Source organism: Cynocephalus volans, chromosome 13 (genome assembly GCF_027409185.1).
Source record: "Cynocephalus volans isolate mCynVol1 chromosome 13, mCynVol1.pri, whole genome shotgun sequence".
Lineage (NCBI taxonomy): Eukaryota > Metazoa > Chordata > Mammalia > Dermoptera > Cynocephalidae > Cynocephalus > Cynocephalus volans.
In genome coordinates this window covers 105142454-105162843 of record NC_084472.1, presented here as the reverse complement: position 1 = coordinate 105162843, position 20390 = coordinate 105142454, and the positions used below count along the sequence as shown (strand labels likewise).

At 40.9% G+C, this 20390-nt stretch overlaps 2 protein-coding genes and 1 non-coding gene across 3 annotated transcripts; 1 reads left to right on the top strand and 2 right to left on the bottom strand.

The window, feature by feature from the left end:
* Positions 1-878: 878 nt before the first annotated feature.
* On the bottom strand, positions 879-984 carry LOC134362323 (small nucleolar RNA U13). The gene has a single exon (XR_010021599.1). It is a non-coding gene; the product is annotated as a small nucleolar RNA U13 (small nucleolar RNA).
* A 374-nt stretch (positions 985-1358) lies between these two features.
* Positions 1359-10164, top strand: TTI2 (TELO2 interacting protein 2). Its single transcript, XM_063076782.1, has 7 exons — positions 1359-2309; positions 3413-3599; positions 4187-4279; positions 6392-6579; positions 6662-6805; positions 8939-9101; positions 10017-10164. The coding sequence occupies exons 1-7, from the start codon at positions 1663-1665 to the stop codon at positions 10119-10121; spliced, it is 1527 nt and encodes a 508-aa protein (XP_062932852.1). The 5' UTR covers positions 1359-1662; the 3' UTR covers positions 10122-10164.
* On the bottom strand, positions 5283-18507 carry MAK16 (MAK16 homolog). The gene is made up of 10 exons (XM_063076783.1): positions 18433-18507; positions 15992-16041; positions 15803-15912; positions 15522-15586; positions 15178-15329; positions 14357-14411; positions 12438-12512; positions 11603-11716; positions 11022-11087; positions 5283-10845 (listed from the first exon to the last, which is right to left on the bottom strand). Exons 1-10 carry the CDS (start codon positions 18445-18447, stop codon positions 10648-10650), a joined length of 900 nt encoding a protein of 299 aa, XP_062932853.1. The 5' UTR covers positions 18448-18507; the 3' UTR covers positions 5283-10647.
* Between the last annotated feature and the right edge of the window lie 1883 nt (positions 18508-20390).

The window sequence follows — 20390 nt, the reverse complement described above, 5'->3', positions numbered from 1 at the left end:
CACGACGTTTGCAGGTAGCGTGCCCGTAAGTGGTGCCCTCTGCACCGTGGGACAAAGCACTGCGTGTCGCCTCCACCACAACCACCTCCCCGGGAAGAAAACGGAGTCACACGTAACCCTTGCACCGCGCCCCCGGGAGTCCAGATCGGAAGACCCTGCAGAGTTTTTCTGGACCCCTGGGGGCCCGGAGGCAGGAGGGCACCCGAAGGCTGGAGGCGACCTGCCTGGGCCCAATAGGCAGGGACAGGCGCTGGGCTTCCCCGGAGGGTCCCCGACGTGGCCAAGCCACCCAACGCCCGAGTTCCGGCTCTCTCTGCTCCCGCCCTCTCCTTGTCACACGTGACGTTTGCTTCCTCGGGCTCCGACGACACTGGAAACTATGAGCGTCAGTGACAGCTTCCCAAGAACGGCCTGGCCCGGTGACCAGCCCGTAGGGAGCCGAAGGTCAATCAGACGTCAAGTCCACGCTCAGGGAAGCCGGCGGCGGGAGACGGCGTAACCCGAGGGGTCCCACCAGGCCGGGGCTCCTCGCAGACTCAAAACCAGACCAATGGACGGCTGGTCCCGGGACCCCGCGACTCGAGCTGACCAGCGCCCGCCGCGCCCCGCAGACCCCCGCTCTCCGGGCTCGCGGGCGCCACCTGCCGCCTGCGCCCGGGATGACTCCGCTGCCGGCGCGACCCACCTCCGGCGGGGGTGGCTAGAGAGAGTAGCCCCGACGTCTAGCGAGCCGTCCGAGGACACAGGACATACGACCGCATCCCCCAATAGTAACGCTTGACTCTGCACGTATCTAGGGAGTAACCCACGACAGGAGGAAGACTGCACGCGTGCAACTGACGTTCTAAGTACGACAAACTTAAGATCCTTTCAGTTCACGTCAGAAGGGTAATGTGCCGACGTCGTAACAAGATTTACAGGGAGGCACATGTCACACAAAAGCGTGGAAAACCCAATCATCACGCTCATGAACCGAGAAAGGATCGTCTGCAGCTGCTTTACTAACGAATCCTAAGTATGTGCCACTTATTTTTGAGATAGGGTGACTCACATAGTCCAGCTATATCCTGTCTTGACGTAAACAATTCTGTACGTCTTAAAAACAACACTGCTATTATGTAATGATTCTTTTATTTCTACCTTAATAAGTGAAAACTCACAAAATTAGCGAGCGGGTTATTATCTATGCAAATATACTCTCCGTAGCTCCACCTTTCCTGCCTTTTCTCTGACCCTGGCTCTTTATTTTACGACCGCACGTCGTGAAATGACAATACTGCGTCGCGACAGTGTTGGCGGAAGCTAGCCTTGTGCTTTGCGGCAGCGCTGTTCGCTAGTTCCGGGCCTTGCTAGACAGAGACGCTGTGCGGGGACGGTAGCAGGTACCAGTGGTTGTGTGCGCGTCTTAGCTCAGGAGCGTATTTCTTAGCTTCTAGTTTTTTTTTTCTTTTGAGTCTTGAGAAAGGCAAGCGTAGTTTCTCCACTTTACTGTTACCAGTCCGAGAACTGCGAGAGACGCTCTTCCTTTTCCAGCGTCCATTCCCTTACACACGCTTCTTTCTTATCCCGGTCAGTCTCTCCTCTCCCTTGTTAACGGGCCCCTCCCCGCCTCCATCCTCGTCCTCTGGGGGAGACCAGCCCTTCCGTGCTGCAGTCCGAGGAATGGAGCTTGACAGCGCTCAGAAAACCCCGTGGCGGGAAGGCTCTTCCTTGCCTGGAGAGTGTTTTCCCTCCACCTTGGAACAGGCCTTCTCCAAGGTTTTGCACCGTCTTACCAGCCAGGGAGCACGACGGGGCAGCGGACGACATGTAGCTCTGCAAGACCTCGGGGCTCTGATAGAAGCCACAGAATGTGACAGATTATTTGCGGGGAGTGGCACACCGCTCCGCGGAATGCCCGAGACACTGGGGCAGGTGGCAAAAGCCCTGGAGAAGTATGCCGCGCCACCCAAGGACGAGGAAGGTAGAGCTGATGGTCACTCCGAAGTGGCCGACAAAGCAGCAGAAGTTGGGTTACTATTACTTAACCTGTTGGGGAAACTTGAGGCTGCCAAGAATTCTCCGGTTTGCCCTGCATGGAAGACGGGCCTGCGTCACTTGACAGGACCCATCTATATTTTTGCCATCACTCACAGCCTGGAGCAACCATGGGCTAGCCCGAGATCTCAGGATGTTGCTGGAAAGGTGCTCACCTTACTGCTTCAAGTTACTGAATGTGGTTCTGTGGCAGGATTTCTACGTGGAGAAAATGAAGACGAGAAAGGGAGATTTACTGTGATAATGGGGCTTCTCAAACCCCATCTGAATAAGTGAGTACTCCTGCTCTTTTCCACTGATTGGAGCTTCAGCCTCATGTTTTAGAATGTTAGAGCTCAAAGTAACTCAGTCTTTTCAGTAAAATAAACGTGCTGTAATAGCAAATGTCTACAAAGGTCATGATTTGCTATAAATGTTATAACTAGATAGCAAACTTCAGATTATAACTGAGGTCTTCATATTCAATTTTCCGGTACTTTTTCCAGTGCTCATGACAACTGCCTTGGAAAACTGGAAATTCTGTACGACTTATTTGTAATTAAGTTTCTTAAGTTAGGTGGGGATGAGGATTTGGAGAGGATTTAAAGTTATAGTTTGAATTTAAACTGTGGGATCTTGACACCCTTTGCTACTTATTAGATAAGGATTGTTATTTGATAGGGAAGCAATGTTTGTGATAAAGAATGAAAACCATTTAGATTGCTTTAGTTAAAGTTTTTTTCTGAGTTTCCACTTCCTACTTTGTTAATATTTGTAGCACTGGAATGATGAGAAAAAAATGTCCGTAACTGTCATTTTGCTGGGAACTTGGAGTTAAGAAGCTCGGTTTTGAGTCTGGTGCTTCTTTTTATTGCCTTGAGTGGGACCAGGTTAGACAGCCTCTTTGAATCTGTTTCATTATTTGTAATATAAAGGAGTATACTTATTAAGCAGTTATTCTTTTGAGGATTAGTTGAGTCATGTGTGAACTCACTTTGTAGCTTATACATTGTTTAAATATTGGTTCATTTGTTCCCTTATAATAATACTGAGACATTCCCTTTACTCCTTTCTCCCTTCTCAACTGATCTTCTCTGTAACCACCACCACCACCCTTACCAAAGGTCCTTCATGTAGCTCTGGTTATAAATAGCTACTTCTCTTTGGATAAGCTTTAGATCCAAAACTCTAGGTGATTGTTAAATGAATTTAGTGTAAGCTATGCAAATTATTTTAATCCAAATCTTAAAGTGTGTATTGTAAAATCCAAAGTTATCTTATATGGGATGTATTTTTTTAAAGGACAAGAAAATACTGTTTAGCTTGAACTGGTTAATTTTCTTTGCTACTTGTCACCATGTCACTTCACTTCATGTGGTGCCATGTATCAATTTAGGGAATCCTGGAAGAATAACCCTGCCATCAAACATGTCTTTTCGTGGACTCTGCAACAGGTCACTCGACCCTGGCTGAATCAACATCTGGAAAGAATACTTCCCCCGTCGTTGCTCATCTCAGATGATTATCAAATTGAGAACAAAATCCTGGGAGTACGCTGCCTCCATCACATTGTGCTTAATGTGGTAAGCAACCCTCTGCTCTCTGTCATCTGTATTGATGGGCAGACTTTATTCATACATGTTCCTCATTCATAGTATCACTATTTTATTGTTGCTTATGTTTATGTCTTTTATTAACTGGCTTCTGTTAACACTGCTAAGTCATTAAATTCACTCATTTTTATTTTTTCTCTATATTTTCCCTCTGACAACCTGGTAGAAGTTTTATCTCATAGGTGATATAATAACTAAAATGATAATTATAGAAGAAACAGTAAAGCATGAGTCATTATCAAACTGAGTAACCAGACCTTGAATAATTAACAGTTGACTGTCCTGAGGGGAAAAAATCAGAACCTGAAGGGGACTGTACCGAAATATGCAAGCTATTACTCAAGGAAATTTTTTTTTACCTCTGTATTATGGAGCTTTTAAAATATACACGTAAGTAGAGGAAGTAGTATAATGAATTTCCACATACCCATAATCCATTTTCAAAAATTACCAGCATTTTGCCAATCTTGGGAAACTTTTTTATTTTTTACTTTTTTACTTATGCTCAGACCTTACCATAAACTTTTCTTTTAACTGGATAATTTGTCTGATTGCAGCCAGCTGCTGATCTGCTCCAGTATAACAGAGCCCAGGTCGTATACCATGCCATTTTCAACCACTTGTACGCACCAGAGCATGACCTCGTTCAGGTAATTGTAAGATTTGTTCATAACTATGTCTGGGTTCTCTAAACTTGAGTAGAAGATGGCATTATCTGAGTAGGAATTGTTGAGACATTTTGCTCTCTTGGAAAGTGAGGATGATAACTAAAAGCTGTTGCCAAGTTAAAAATATCTCAACACCAACCAGGCATCCACATTCCTGACTCTCCACAGAAAAACCAGTGTTTTGTCTTCATCTGGGTCAATTATATACCACGTGGGGGTGGCTTTATATCCAAAAAAGTTCTATTTTTATTAATTTAAATGTTTTTTCTTTTGTGCTGCCTTACGTCAGCACACATAATCGAAACTCCTTGTATGTTGGATACTTTAGTGTTATTTAGTATTTCATCCAACAGACATTGAGTACCTACTATGTGCCTGTAACCACTGTAGGTTCTAATAGTAAATTAATCTGATGGGGTTTCTGGCTTTAAGACAACCTTTGGAGAGACATTTATGTAAATATATTAAAATATATATACAGATATAGATATATCTATAGTACAGAATGATAACTATATCAGAAGAGGTTTGCATAAAGTGTGTTGGTGCAATAGGCAGCTAATCAAGTTAGGGGTGGTGTTGGGGGTGGTTTTAGTAGACTTTGGGAAGGGAGTGATATTTGCTTATGAAGGATGAAGAGGAGTTTCTTAGGAGGGGGGAAGAACATTCTCAAGACAGAAGAAACAAGTTATATAAAATTAGAGTAGAGGGGGCTGGCCAGTTAGTTCCTTGGTTAGAATGTGATAATACCAAGGTCAGGATTTGGTCCCCATACCAGCTAGCCATCAAAAAGAAAAAGAAAAAAATAAGAGATAGAAGCAACCTTGTTTCTTTTTTATGCCTTCCCTATCTTCCCCTTCTCCCCCTTCTTTTTCCTTTTTAAATGATAATTAGGGTATTGAAAATCCAGGTACTAACAGCCAAGAAGGTTAGGGCTCTGTCTTAGTCCATCTTGTATTCTTATAACAGAACACCCGAGACTGAGTAATTTATAAAGAACAGGTTTATTCCTTAGAGTTCTGGAGGCTGGGAAGTACAAGGTCAAGGGGCTGGCATCTTGCTGTATCATTCCATGGAGGAAGGCAGAAGGGCAAGACAGCACACATGCACACATATGAGAGGTTGTGGCGGCGGGGGAGGGAGCAAGAGACAATGAGGAAAGGGAGCCGAACTCATCCTTTTATCAGGAACCCACTTCCCATGATAATGAACCCACTCCTGTGATAAAGGCATCAATCCATTAACAAGGGCAGAGCCCTCATGACCTAATCACCTCTTAAAGTTTCCACCTCTTAACACTGTTGCATTGGGGATTAAGTTTCCTGCACATGAGCTTTGGGGGACACATTCAAACCATAGCAGGCTCTTAAGGTGGTAGAGAAAGATTTTTAAAAACCCAAAACACTAAGAGAAAAACCAAAGATACCAGGAGAGCTAAAAAGGAATGCCCAGACACTAAAACTTCAGATAGGGTGATAAAATTTGTTTAAAATAGTGTTTTAGACCATCTTAGATTAGATTTTGGACCAGTTTTATTGAAAGTACATGTAAATATCATGTATCACTAAGTCAGTTAGACTTAGTGACAATAGACTTATCCAGATTCCTAAAATCTGGGTAAGTCCCAGCTTTGCCATTCCTCCCATTTTACAAATTAGCAAAGAAGGCTGGCGTGTGGCTCACTTGGGAGAGGGTGGTGCTGCTGATAACACCAAGGTGACGCGTTCGGATCCCTATATAGGGATGGCCGGTTAGCTCACTTGGGAGAGTGTGGTGTGACAACACCAAGTCAAGGGTTAAGATCCCCTTACTGGACATCTTTAAAAAACAAAAACAAAACAAAACAAAAACTAATTAGCAAAGAACAGTCCTAAGGAGAAAGTATTGAGACTGTCAGATGGAGATAAAGAATGCAAAAAGAGTTTGAAAATATAAAGTGATATGCACTTATTGTATTTATTAGTTGTGTCTTTTAGAATTGTATAACAAGGACCCCAAGGGCAGTAGCTGAATGAAGTTCCTAGAAAAATCAGTGAGTGTTGTGAATGCAAATAGATGAACTATATACAGTTTCTTTCCATTCCTTCCTCCTAGGCTGTGCTGCTGTGTCTGCTGGATTTATTCCCTGTCTTGGAGAAAGCCCTGCACTGGAAGGGGGATGCAGCTCGACCCACCACACACTGTGATGAGGTACTGCAGCTGATCCTGACCCACATGGAGCCAGAGCACCGGCTTCTCTTACGCAGGACCTATGCGAGAAACCTACCAGCTTTTGTGAAGAGGTGAGTCAGTCCTTGGGCTGCTGGTCCGGCCATACTCCCCAACATCAACTTTCTGTCTTAACATTTCCTCTTTTGTTTTCAGATTGGGGATCCTAACTGTCCGGCACTGGAAGAGGCTGGAACGAGTCATCCTTGGCTATCTGGAGGTTTATGATGGACCAGAGGAGGAGGCTAGATTGAAGATATTGGAAACCTTAAAACTTCTCATGCAGCATACTTGGCCCAGGTATAGCAGCCAAGCAGATAGGTGTGCTAAAATGGGCAAAACCTCAGCCGATTTTCTCTTTGGAACTTGCCCAGATGTACATTCAGTACAAAGTATTAAGGACATGCCATATATTTGGCAGCTGGCTGGTACAGGGATCCAAACACGTGACCTTGGTGTTACCAGCACCGTGCTGTCCCAAGTAAGCTAACTGGCCAGCCTAGTACCATGTGTTTGAATACCTTACATTTTCACACACCTATAGGATTTTGAACTGAGAAGATGGCATTGGAAAGATAAAATATACCTGTAGTTACTTCAAGGTGCTCATATTTGGACTCTTCATCAGGCATCAGTTCCAGATTTTGACACTTAAATCGCTTCTCTTTTAACTCAAGGATGTCCTAAGAATGCTTAGATTGGTGTACTGAAGAAAACCTACCGAGGTACTCTTTGATGTCCCTGGGGGAAAAGAAATTCTATGGTCAAATAAGTTGGGAAACCCTACAGGTTGTACATCTCTCTCAGCTAACAATGTATATTAGAATATTAAAGGGCATTTAGAAGTGCTGTAATAAAGACATGCTTCATTTTGTTCATCCTCATGTTCCTTAATGTAATTGAGAATGGAGTATTTCACAGCATATCATAACATCTGCAGTGATCAGAGTACTAATTTAGGATATGCTTGCTTAGAAGGCATTCCAAATCTGGCTTGGGGTAGGTGTCAGGAATAAATCCAAACTGGAACTCAAACTTTTGAGTCAGCAAAAGGCTTTCTTCCGTGAATTAACTGAAAGTTTAATTCAGTTAGAGAATCTGGTGCCTCAATATGTAATATCTATTCTGCAACATGTTATCTCTCACTTCCTTATAAATATACAAGGGATGCAGAGTCAGTTTCCCCAATGACTGTCTTTCCCTTGGTCACATCTGTAACTAAATTGCATTTGTTTACTGTCTTCACTGTTTGTTTGTCAAACAAACTAAAAATTCCAGAATGGAAGACCGCATCTGTTACATTCTCCCAAAGTATACGCAGCACCAGGTATTAGGTACACAAATATTGAAGAATGAATGGACTGAAATAAAATGGATGGATGAATGAAATTGAATCAGATTATATGATAAACCTTTAAAGAGCACAGACCAAGATTCCAAGGGAGAAATGAACAAAATGTAGGAAGCTTAAAGGAATATGTTTGGTCTGTGTGTGAGGGGCTGGAGCATGGAAGTGGAGAAAACAGCAGGCTGTAAGTTGAATGATAAATGGAGGGCTAAGAGGTAAACAAATCTTAGGAAAATGCTGAATATTTTTCAGATGAAAACTTTTCTGTCCAGACATATGGTTTATTGTGCATATTTTCACATTACAAGTTATTTTCCAGCTTTCATTAAGTTTTAGGGTTTTTTTAATTGTGGTAAAAAATACATAAAACTTACCAGTTTAAAGTGTACAATTCAGTGGTATAAGTACAATCACAGTGTTGTGCAGCTGTCTCTACTATCCATTTCCAAATTTTTTTTTTTTTTTTTTTTTTAAAGATGACTGGTAAGGGGATCTTAACCCTTGACTTGGTGTTGTCAGCATCACGCTCTCCCAAGTGAGCCACGGGCTGGCCCTTTTCCAAAACTTTTTTATCAAGGGGTTGAAAACTTTTAGAAAGGTTAATATTTAGAAGTAAATACCCTGGACTTAAACGATGGTAAGATGAGATCCGAAACTAAATGACAGGAAATTCAAATTGACACTTAAGTCCCAGAAGCCAAGCTTATTTTTTATCTACATTTTTAACTTGCAGGCCTAAGATGGCGTAAGATCTAAAGGATCTTGGGTTCTCTCCTGTTCTCTGGCCAAAAGTACAGGCCCTTGGTAAGGGGAGATCCCCCTTCTCAGCCCATGATGAGGCTGTTTCCTTACTGTAGAACCAAGTTTCTGGAAGGAAGCAAGGCATTCTTGGGCAGGTGTGTGTGTGTACACATGCAGAATGCTATAGAAATAACAGGAGACTTGAGGTTAACAAATATGAAGTGTGGTCTCTGGTTCTTTTCATTTAATGAAATGAGGGCTTTCCTCTAGACAGCCTTTGAAGTCTCTTCCAATTTTAATATCCTGATTGAGAATATAAACATAGTTTTTCTTCTTGATTCCAGAGTTTCCTGCAGACTTGTGGTCTTACTGAAGGCTCTCTTGAAACTGATATGTGATGTAGCAAGGGATCCGAACCTTACACCTGAGCCTGTTAAGAGTGCCCTGCTACAGGAGGCCACAGACTGCCTGATTGTCCTGGACCACTGTTCTCAAGGACAGGTGAAGGTAAGGCAGAGTCTGCAACTCAGTTTCAATTGGACCTCATTATCGTTAAGTATTTCCTATGATTAATTATAATTAACTATTTTATGTGCTGGACCAAGTCTGAAAATGAACATGGAGAGTTTTAAGTCTCTACTTCTGAGCCCTCTAGCCTTCAATAGAGTTTGATCAATAGCTAATTCTTCTTTTAAAGTTATTTAGAACGGTTTAGACCAAAAGGACAAGAGAGAATGCGAAAGGCATCATGACAAAGTGTAAAATTTAAGTTCTGTTCTAGTCTTCTGAATTAAAAAAATTAAATAATAGGCAATAAGCCTCACGGAGCATTATATGTAGAGTAATTCAGACACCAGAAATGCTTCCAGTTTTTCAGGGATAAGTATCTCTTAGGTAGATGTTTTTCCACATTCTTATCTATCCACATAGGAATTCTTTCTTTGGTTCCATATTCCACAGAAGTTAATTCCTCAAAGCCACAGTGTATAATAGCTATATGTGTTTTATATGTATTTGATAAAACTACTGCCTCTTTTCTTACCCCATTTAGAAATCTTAATTTGAAAGACTGAAGGCAGCATGAAAGAAATTTGTATCCTAAAAATATTTAGATAGTATCGTTTGTTGTTTTGTCAGTTTATTCAAATTATTTCATTTTAGGCTTTTAATATTGCGCAGTCCCCAAGCACTACATCTACCTAATTTGCCTTGGTTGGAATTAAGCTGCTGCTTTATGAGCCTGCAGGACATCTGCAAGCACATTACCAGTTTCTACAGCAATACCTGTTCTGAATGTTTGGTGAACTGTACCCCAGTATTATCAATTCCTTCCTTCTTTGAGTATAATACCAAGAAAAAAAGAAACAAGGCTTAAAAGGTGGGGGGGAAATATATCAAAACCTGTTTGCTTTCATGTTTCAGAGTCTCCTGGCCAAAATCCTCCAAAGCTGTGAAGACAGTAAGGTGGTGAACTGTATGAGAAAAGTGCAGCAGGTTTCTGAAGGCGCTCCCTACGATGCAATTTAAGATTTGTATTACTGTCCCAAGAGGAAAGGATTTTCTTTCTGTCCCAGATTGTATGACTGAAATTATTTAAGGAAAATGTATTTTCACACTAAACATTGTAAGTAGAGCTTCTTTTTCCTTTTTTCTTTCCTTTTACCTCCATAGGAGGAGGGAAAGAACAAGAAAAAATTGAAGTTCCACCATTTCTAAATAAAGTTTGGGAGAAAAAAAGCACACCAAGGAATTTAGCATTTAAAATTTAGAAATATTTACACCCACAATCTCATCCCAGCTTCAAGAACTCATCTGTTAAGCTTCTTGGGCTCAAGCTGTTACTTCAACATATATGCTATAAAAATACTCTGTTCACAAATTAAGGCTTCCTTCTACCCATTCCAGATTTCTTGCCCCACTGAAGTCGTATAAATATTAAAAACATAAATATTGTGTTGCATACAACATGAAAGAGCAAAAACTGGAGGTGTGTACATGGTTAAGATAAAAAAAGAAGTTCCAAATGTTCAGTCCGATTTTGTCTGAAGGGAAATCACGTGGTTTTGGCCTTGGCCATGGGCTCTGTTTCCTGCTCGTACTCTATCTCTACATAGGCTCGTTTTCTCTGCAATGGTCCTTTCAAGGGTGTTTTGCCTTTGTGTTTCACATTAAGGGCCTTTTCTTCTTCCTCCTCATTGGATGATTTATCGTCCTGATCTTCCTCACTGCTGGCATCCAGTTTATCCATATCCTAATTCAGGGAAAGAAAAGGTAAAAGAAGAGAGAAAACGCGAAATTTCTCCATACTCCCATGATTGTCCCCTCAATTTAGAACAAACTACAGGATTTATTTATCTGTATGTGTTCAGAAACCCTATTTTTTTTGCTGCAAGCCAAAGGACAATTACTTTTTACCATAAAGCTCACCTCAAAATCACTTATGTCACTCTCATCCACCTCATCATCTTCCACAAATTCTCTTTTTCCCACATCCTAAAATAAAACACGGCTGTTAGATTCCAAATACATAATGAAGATTCGGTTTAGGCATCTACTTTTATTTTTTTGATAAATAACATAATCAGAATCAGAGTCTTCTTAGCAGGCAACCAAAATTTAGTTATTCTCAAGTTTAATACTTATGAATTAAAAAATGTTAGGGATGTCAGACAATTCTCATGCCTGATTTAAATCATTAGAGGTAAAACATCCTTCTAATTGGTTAAAATCTGTATAAAGCTAGGGATTTATAATTTGTCACCAGGCAGGAAAAATTTTAGAATGCCAGTAAATATGACAAATTTATCTTATAAATAGTTTGTTGGCTGAGTCTGGAGAACAAAGCAGCCACTGCTAAATCAAAGTTAATCTCATGATGGAAAAAAATGATCAAATGATTTCTGCTTAAGACAGAAATCATTAAGATGATATTCAGTCTCTCAATTATATAAAAATAGATCTAAGTCTATAGGTTTCTGCTTGACAAAACAAAAACAAACAAGACTTACTTCATCATCTTCTTCGTCGTCTTTTTCTTCAACATCTGAAGAGTCACTCTCTGCCTCCTGTTGTTCCAAGGCTTTGTCGAAGGCATGGATGGGGAAGTTGTAGATGTCGCCATACTGAAGCACACAAACACAGAATGGCTTTAACTACATTTGGATAGTACATTTGAAGTTCCACTATCGGACAAACACATTATTTTCACCTTAGTGGTGATTAAATAAGTAATATTATTAATATTTCAATGTAATTTTCAACTTAGAGCTGGCAGTGTCTTTAAAAAGCCTGTTTTTGACATTTAAATAATCAGTGGTTAATATCAAGTAGATAGCGTCTATGGAGGATGAAACCAGATCATTTAAAATTTAGTAGTCTACAAAACCCATGCACTGGGACAAATGTCATTTTGCTGACAAGAAGTATTAAGGGAAAAGTGTATTTTAATCGTTGTCTACGTAAATGACACTCATTTTTAAAAAGAGAATAATAAATTTGAAGAATCTTAAAAATATAGAGTAATTTGTAGGAGGGGCAAAACCGTATGGCTTTTATACAGAGACTTGAAATTGTTGCATTTGTGAGTGGGAGTAAGGAATAATGGCAAAAAGGGAAAGGGCTCAATTGGAGTCTATCAAGGGTAACCAAAGCATTTTATATGCTTGCATCAATGAACTAAAATGAGAAAGCCAGGCCTATATGGATTAATTTTATTCCAGGGATAAAATCAGAATGGGGATCTTACTAGCATCTTTAAAAATAAAATACATTTTCCAATATTTCCTAGCACAATACTACCACCTAAAAATAAAATTTGTACCCCAGAGCTATTAGCTTTCCCACCGTATCTTGTTTCAGTCTCTCCAGTAATTCCTTCTCAATGGCATTGTCCAGCTGAGCAGCTATTAATGCCTTTTCCTATAAAAGAAAAAGAGCAAACCCATTTACTTTATTAGTACTCATTTTTCAGCCTGTAGAAGTGGAAGAAACTACCAAGTTTGTGTGTTTTTTAACTAAAAGAAAGATGATATAATCATTTTCTCCCTCGCTATTATTGAGGCTTCTGCCTCTCCAACCAGATACTTTTCTTCTTTCACTGTCAAACCTTCTTGGAAATCTTTCAGTTTTAAAATTCCTGTGGTTTTACAAATAGTATTCTAAATTAAATCCTAACAAAGCTTCTGATAGATATTCAAAACATGTAAGTCTACATACATATTTCAGTGTCTCAGAAAATTAGCAACCCTGAAACCAGACTTTGTAAAAGCTGAGAAAAGGAAACAGACACTTTCACCCATTTACATTTTCTTATAAATTTTTTTAAATTTTATCATTTAATGGTACATATTTGTGGGGTACAGTGTGTTGTTTCAATACATGCATATGCTGTACACTGATTCACTTAGGGTAGACAGCATAGCTTTGTACCCATTAATCCACCACAGAGGGCTTCAAACACATTTGGTAAAAATAGAAAAATTTAATTTCTTCTGAAAGGTTTGTAAGAACACCTGTTTGACAGTCAGGGAAGATGAAATTTTGCCAGCTGGACTTGAACAAAAATTTCTGCATAATTGGTGGAGGAGATTGAAAAATTAAGAGCAAGTATTTAATACAAACTATCAAAAATACACTTCTCTATGTATCTGAGATATCTATCAGCTACCTAAGCCCTAAACACATTTATACTCAGCTAAGAACCAGAACTTCATTTCACTACATCACAAACTATTATTTATAATATACATAATATTATTAGTGGGAGTACAATAATTTTTATCAACAATAACACCGGGAGTACATGTTCAAAGCTTTTATTGATGGGGGTGAGTGATCAAAAAAGTTTGGAGATAATGATATGACAGAGTTGAGATACAGAACTCTCCCTCATTAAAGGGAACAAAAACACCAAAAGATTATTACAGGTTTTCTTAACAAGACATGATCAGGCAAATGTGTGTTGGTGAAAGGGAGGTAAGCAAAGCAAATACCAAGAATAACTGAAGGTTTGAACTTGTAAGGAAGAGATGATCCCTGGACCTTGAAACATAAGAAAGTTCAGATTGTGTGAGGTATCAATGAAGTGGACAGGCAGACTATTTTCTGGGACAGAGGTTGGAAATTCCTAACTAGAGTATATTTTCCAAAGACAAGATAGTATTACAATCACTATTCACTACTTTATTAACAAACCTGCCCAGTTTACTTCAAAGATGCAAATAATCCCAGATCAAAGTATTTTCCAGTTCTTTAATAGCTATTTCAGAATTTGAAAAACTCAATTTATGACCAGAACAGACATGAGGCTACTTAAAGACATTAAAAAAAAAAAAAAAAAAAATCCATCTAGTGTGAACATTCTTATTTTTCACCACAGAAATACCAGTATGTTTGATTAGAATGCGCAAACTCTGATGAAGGTAATATAAAAGATTTATAAGACAGACAACATTAAAATTCTGAATTCTGAAACATTTGACCTGAAAGATTTCAGACAAGGAGTTGTGAATCTCTAATTAAGGTATTCTTTCTGTTCTACGTTACGTATGTCCCCAAAGCACCCAGAGTTTAACCTGCCTTGAAAGTCATAAACTTAAGACATGAAAAATTAGATGTATTAGGGCAACTAATACGGTTAACCATTAGTGAACCATTATCCAGGGCCTAAACTGTTTACACAGACTGACTCTTTTTCATGAACCCTGCCTACACAGCTCTCTCCCAATGGAAATACAGAAACTGTGAATGTCAGAACAAGTTACCTCTCTTCTTTTTTCCCTACGCTCCACCTTCTTACTCAAAGGAACAAGTTTCTTCCTAGGGGAAATAAAACACATTATCAGAAAATCCAGGTTCATGTGCTATGTGTTCCTTTTAAAAGACGAGAAGATAAAAGGGAATTAACTTTATAGGGCTTAAGCCAACACAGCAAGATACATTACTTAAAATTTTCTAGAAGTTTAATGCTACAAAAAGTCAGACATCTTTACATATGTTTTCATATTGCTGTTTTGTTTTCTTTAGCCATTCTGAGACTCATGAGGCATTCACCATGTTAAGATTAATGCTTCGGTGAACCAAGAAAAAGGAGATTTCTACAGAAGGCTGACATCACCATCAGCATTCTCTGCAGGTCACAAGGAAAAAGCGTTAGGGCCTAACACTCCCTAACAGAGAAGGTATTCTGTTAATTCTGTGAATTTGTATCACTTTTTAAAATTGATTTTCAATGATTTCAGGGTAAAGTCCTTACATTGTTGCTTATTCACATATTTTAGGTCATTTTTAAACCAATAACATTAAGATTTCCTCAGGGAGTTACAAAGAAAATTTTATGAGCACATTTTCAGGCAGAGAGGGGGATAATTAAGTTGTACTCTACTGTTTTAAGAATCATAGAGAATCAAAGAGTGCACTTTTAATCTGAAGTAGTTTATCCTTCTTTGCGTATCAAAAAAGATTAAACAAAGTTAAATTTAATAGGAAGCATTATTAGTGGTTTTGCAATCTCACAGCTTCATAACATGCTGCATGGAAAGAAAGTTAGAATTAAAAATAAGTAAATGAATGACCAAATACTTACTGTCGCTTTAGTGTAAGTTTTCTAATTCGAATTAGGTACTGGGTGATCTTGGTGAATCTCTGCTTGCATTTATGTCGAATGTAACGGGGCCAGTAAATTAGATTTTCATCTATTTGCTCCAGTGCTTTCTCATAGTTTTTATTAAGCCGGACCTACCAAACAGAAAAAGGGAGCTTGAAGGGGAAGGGTAAATGACTTATTGGGTCTTCACTGTCAACACACCTATGGGGCCTAATGAGGTTGGCTTCAAAAGTTTAATCTAGATATGGCCAACAAAAGAAGGAAAAGCATTTGGCATTTTTGCTTGTGATCAACAGTCACTGTTGTTTTGTTATAAGTCTTACCCGTTCCCAGAGACGCCTAGGAAAAGCTGCTCGTTCTATAACCTTCATATACAAGTAGCACTGTCCTGAAGGAAAAAGTAAAATACCTTTAATATTATTTACAGAAAGACTAAAGAACATTCTTTTAAAAGATGTTGAGTAGTTCTCATGAAAGTTAAAACTGGGGTTAGCTCAGTTACAGCAGTGTTATAACACCAAGGGGAAGAGTTCAGATTCTCGTACCAGCCAGCCACCAAAAAATAAAGTTATACATTTAAAAAAAAAAAGAACTGGAGGGTTACCTTTCTCTTCTTTGACAGTGGCATACTGACTATTTGCCAGGGGACAGGATGACCGATTACATAGTCCAGTCAGGTTGTATTCATTTCTGCAAAAGCTCTGAGTCTTGGTTCTAGAATGGTAGAAAAGAAACAAAGATTATAAGATGGTAAATGAAGGAATCTTCATCTAAGACACAAAACTAGACTGACCTTATTTTGAAGGAACAAAATTGCTTGTTTCCTAGTGTATCCCAGATAACCTGCAAGACAAAATAAAAACCTATTTCCATTGTGCTGACCCAATAGATGTCCTGTGTATTCAAGAAGACAATGCCCTAGGGCAATGCCTGCTTTATCCAGGAGTCTTTAAGGAATGAGGAATTTTGTAAAATAGCCTAACTTGTTTTCTTTTCTTTACACAAAAAAGATTCTTGTAGAAAAACTGAATACAAATTGGCAATAACTATAACCCTATTACCCAGAAATAAAATTTCATTAGTATTTTGCAAATATTTTTCCAGAATTTTTTATATATGTGTGTACATTCCACCAACTGTAATATGCCTGTGTATATTTTTTAACAAAAATGAGACCATATTATATATTTTGTAACTTTTTTACTTAATATGTTCATTATCCATTGTTAGAGGCTGCGTGGTACTGGATTTTTGGTTATACATACCATAATTTTACCTTATTAAGGGCAAGGAAAATTATCTATTGCTATCCTCCACTAACTAATGTGCTCTTCATTCAGCATTTACTGTATACTGTACTTAATTTATGTAAGGCACTGACATCTCCAAGTCCTGACACACAGTAGGCACTCAAGTATTTGTTGAATGAAGGAAGGTATATTCCTTAAAGAATTTTTATCTATCTAGTTAGGAAGAAAGATATGTAAACAAAGCATCACAAAAGTAGCGGTCTGTATAAGGGACTCAAAGAGGTGTGTGTGTAAGAGTATGAGGGCCTTTGAGTGAGCTGACTTGAGAAACTGGGAAAAAGCAGTTACAGGAAAAAACATGAAGAAGGGTAAAAGAACAGAACACACTCTGGGAATTTTATAGGCATATTGGGTGGGAAATGATAGGAACCAGGTAAGAGGAAATGAACCTGGAAAAGTAGATAGCTCATTCTAAATATTGTTTCTAAATAGATGACCCCAAATTGTCGTCTCCTGGTCAGACTTCTTTCCTGAGCATGAGACTTGTATATGCTTCCAGCTGCCTAGTTGACAACTCCACTTGGATGTCTAAAAAGCATCATAAATATATATATTTTTTTCTGGCAACTGTCCATTCCGAGGATCAGAACCCATGACCTTGGTAAGCATCATAAATATCAATATCCAAATGGAGCTCTCAATTGCAGACACCTCAAAAGAATATGGCATTCCTTCCCTAGTCTACCCCATTTCAGTCAATCTCAAATTCATCCATTTCTTTCATCTCCACCGTTACTACCATAGTCGAAGCTACTTTCAGCATACTTTAGAGTCTTTTAGCTTTCATTCATTATCTCCTTCAGAAGTCCTTCCCATATAGCAAGTACAGAACTTCACAAAAGTCTATCAGTTGTCATTCCCCATTAAAAACCTTACAAGTACTCCCTGCAAGATTCTACGTGATCTTCCCTTGGCAAGCATATCCGACTTATCTTTCTTCCTCTTGATTCCTATTAACAATCACATTGGTGTTCTTTAAATTCCTTCTCTCAGGGGCCGGCCCGTGCCTCACTTGGAGAGTGTGGTGCTGACAACACCAAGTCAAGGGTTAAGATCCCCTTACCGGTCATCTTAAAAATAATAATAATAAAAATAAATAAATAAAGTCCTTCTCTCCTACTTCCAGATCTCTGCACTTTACTGTTCTACTGCCTGGACAGTTTTTCCCTCAGCGGCTCGTTCATTCTCATCCTTTCGATGTCAGCTCAAACGTCCTCTGTTCGGAGAAACGTTCCCTGACCAGCCCTGTCTGAGCGGTCTCTCCTAGTAACGCTCTACTTCATCACCCCTGGTCTGTCTTTCCCCGCACTATTACACAATGCAATCGTTTTATTTATTCGTCCACTTGTTAATTACCTGTCTTCCCTACCAGAGCGCCCCGAGAGAGCGGGGCTTTTTATCTGGCTGTTAACGCCCAAATCACCAGTAACTAGCACAATACCCGGCACACTGCAGGGAAGCACTGAGTGTTTCTCCAACAAAGAGCTAAAGGAGAGAATCTACAGTCCTTCCGAAATTGTGACTTGGGCAGACGGTAGAAAAACCGAGCACAGGAAAAGCACCGTGCGCGTGGATGAGAAGCACCCTGAAATTTCAAGTCTCAACTTCGCCGTGTCCCGCTCATCCGCCCCCGAGTCCTAAGGGACCATATAGCTGACGGCAGGGCACGAAGGCCTGAGTGCGTCGACCCCGCGGGCTGAGGCGGCGGTGTCCGAACCCCCGGCCGGGCTAGGGCAGAGGGTCGGAGATCCCAGGCAGACACGCGTGAGAACCTCCTGTTCGAAAACCGGGGTTCTGAAGGCCTCGCGTCCGGAGTGGCAAGAGGCAGTGGGCTGGCCGAGTACGCGGTTTCTGTGTCTCCTACAGCGGGCGGAAAGCCCCGCGCAGACCCAACCCCGGGGTGTCCGAGCATCAGGAGACTCACATCATCCGACTGCATGGCGTCCGCTGTCCGGCGTGCAGCGCCGCGGGGAGCCGGGGAGGAGCCTGTCGGCTGCTTCCGGAGAGTCACTTCCGGAAAGCCTGCCTCACCTATCGCGAGAATCTGAGACGCAGGCGCGCAGCGACCCCTGGCGGTCTGGCCGCTGCGAGCACCTCCACGTCCGCCGAGCGAGCCGAGCGGGTCGCGTCCCCCGGGCCTTACCCCAGGCTCTCGAAGGCGCTGGCAGCCGGCCGAGGGCCCCGTGCGGCCCCGCGCGGGAGGCGTGACCCGCGCCGGCGGCTGAGTCCCGGAGCGCCAAGGCCGGGACCGTCCCGAGGCCTGCCTTCTTCCCTGCAGCCTGCCCGCCCGCCCGGGGACCCTCTCCGTGGGGCCTTGGCGCCGGCGGGCCGGGCTGGAGTGTGGGCCTCCGTCCGTCGCCGACGCGGGCGCTCCCGCCCTCACGGGGTCCCGCAGACCCTCCTGTGTGGTGGGCACTGGGCCCCGACTTGAAATTCACGGGTCAGACATTATTTCAAAAGCAAGTCAGCTCTTCTCCGCTTTTTATTTCGCAGAGGAGAAACAAAACGTTCACTAGTTCATATCGCTTTACAAAAAAAGGCCAAAAGGGTAAGAAGGGCGCAGTCTCAGAATAAGGATGGGCCTTAATTTGAATGCATATCACAGTATGAAATAATTCAGTACATCATAAGTAATGTAGGTGCTGCAGGCAGGTGAGAACCGCGATTCAGAACCTTTGATTTAGCACCGGTGTTGGAGCCAAACTTAGGTTATAAAAGCCCCGTGCCATTTACTATCTTCGGGTTAGTCACCTAACTTTCATCAACCTGTTGCTCCCCTTGAAAAACTGGGATATGTGAGGACTAGAGGCATGTTAAATGCGTTGTTTAAATTGCTCCATGAAAAGCAGTTGTGATTGTTCTCACTACGCTGTTGTCCTATACAAAGCTGGTTTAGAGACCTAAAGTCCTATCATGCACACGCAGGCCTTTTTATGCTGGTAAAATCAAGTTAGAAACAACATGGAGGGCCGGCCCGTGGCTCACTCGGGAGACTGCGGTGCTGGTAACACCAAGGCCATGGCCTGTGGCTCACTGGCTGAAGATCCCCTTACCGCAAATTGCTTTAAGAAGGGGAAGCGGTGCATTTTTTCAGTTCGATTTGGTGTAACACTCCTTGCACGTCACCAACAGATGAGTCATGTGAATGAATAATCTTGACTTGCTACCACAGAGATGGCTCTTGGCAAGCTTTTCCCCTAAAAAGTGAGGACTTCAAGTTGAAATGCATAACGTAGAACCGTCCTTCAAGTGAGAAATATATTTTTTAAAAAGTTACAAATAAAACATGAACATAGTCTAATTTATTTTCTACAGCCTATAAAGTATGAAGTGAATGGTTTTTTTCATCCTCACTCCTTCTAAAAGCCTTTAATTAAATCAACAAGTAATTCTGGAGCACCTGCTATGTGCCAGATTCAGTTCTAGGTGCTGGAGATACAGTAGTAAATGAAAAAAAAGAAAAGTATGTCCTCATGGAACTTATTAACAGTTGGGAGACAGACAGCAAGCCAATAAATTACATAATGTAATGTCAGTGGTAAGTGTTATAAAAACAGTAAAGCAAGGTAAGTGAATACAAAGAGAGATGGGGGTGCTCTTTTAGAAAAGGTACTCAGGGAAAGACTAAGTAGGAAACTTCACTGAAGTGAAGGGATAGGTCATATGAAAACATGTGAATATCTGTTAAGTGCAAAGGCCCAGAGATGAGATGCTTGGAGTGATCAAGGAATAGCAAGGGAAAAGTGTGGGCTGGAAGGTGGTGAGCAAGGCGGGAGTGGTAGGAAATGAAGCTAGAGAGTAAACTGGGGCCACATCATGCCCCACATTTGTACTCATCCTTGGCTACACAGTAAAATCAACTGAAGGCTTTAAAAAAAATAC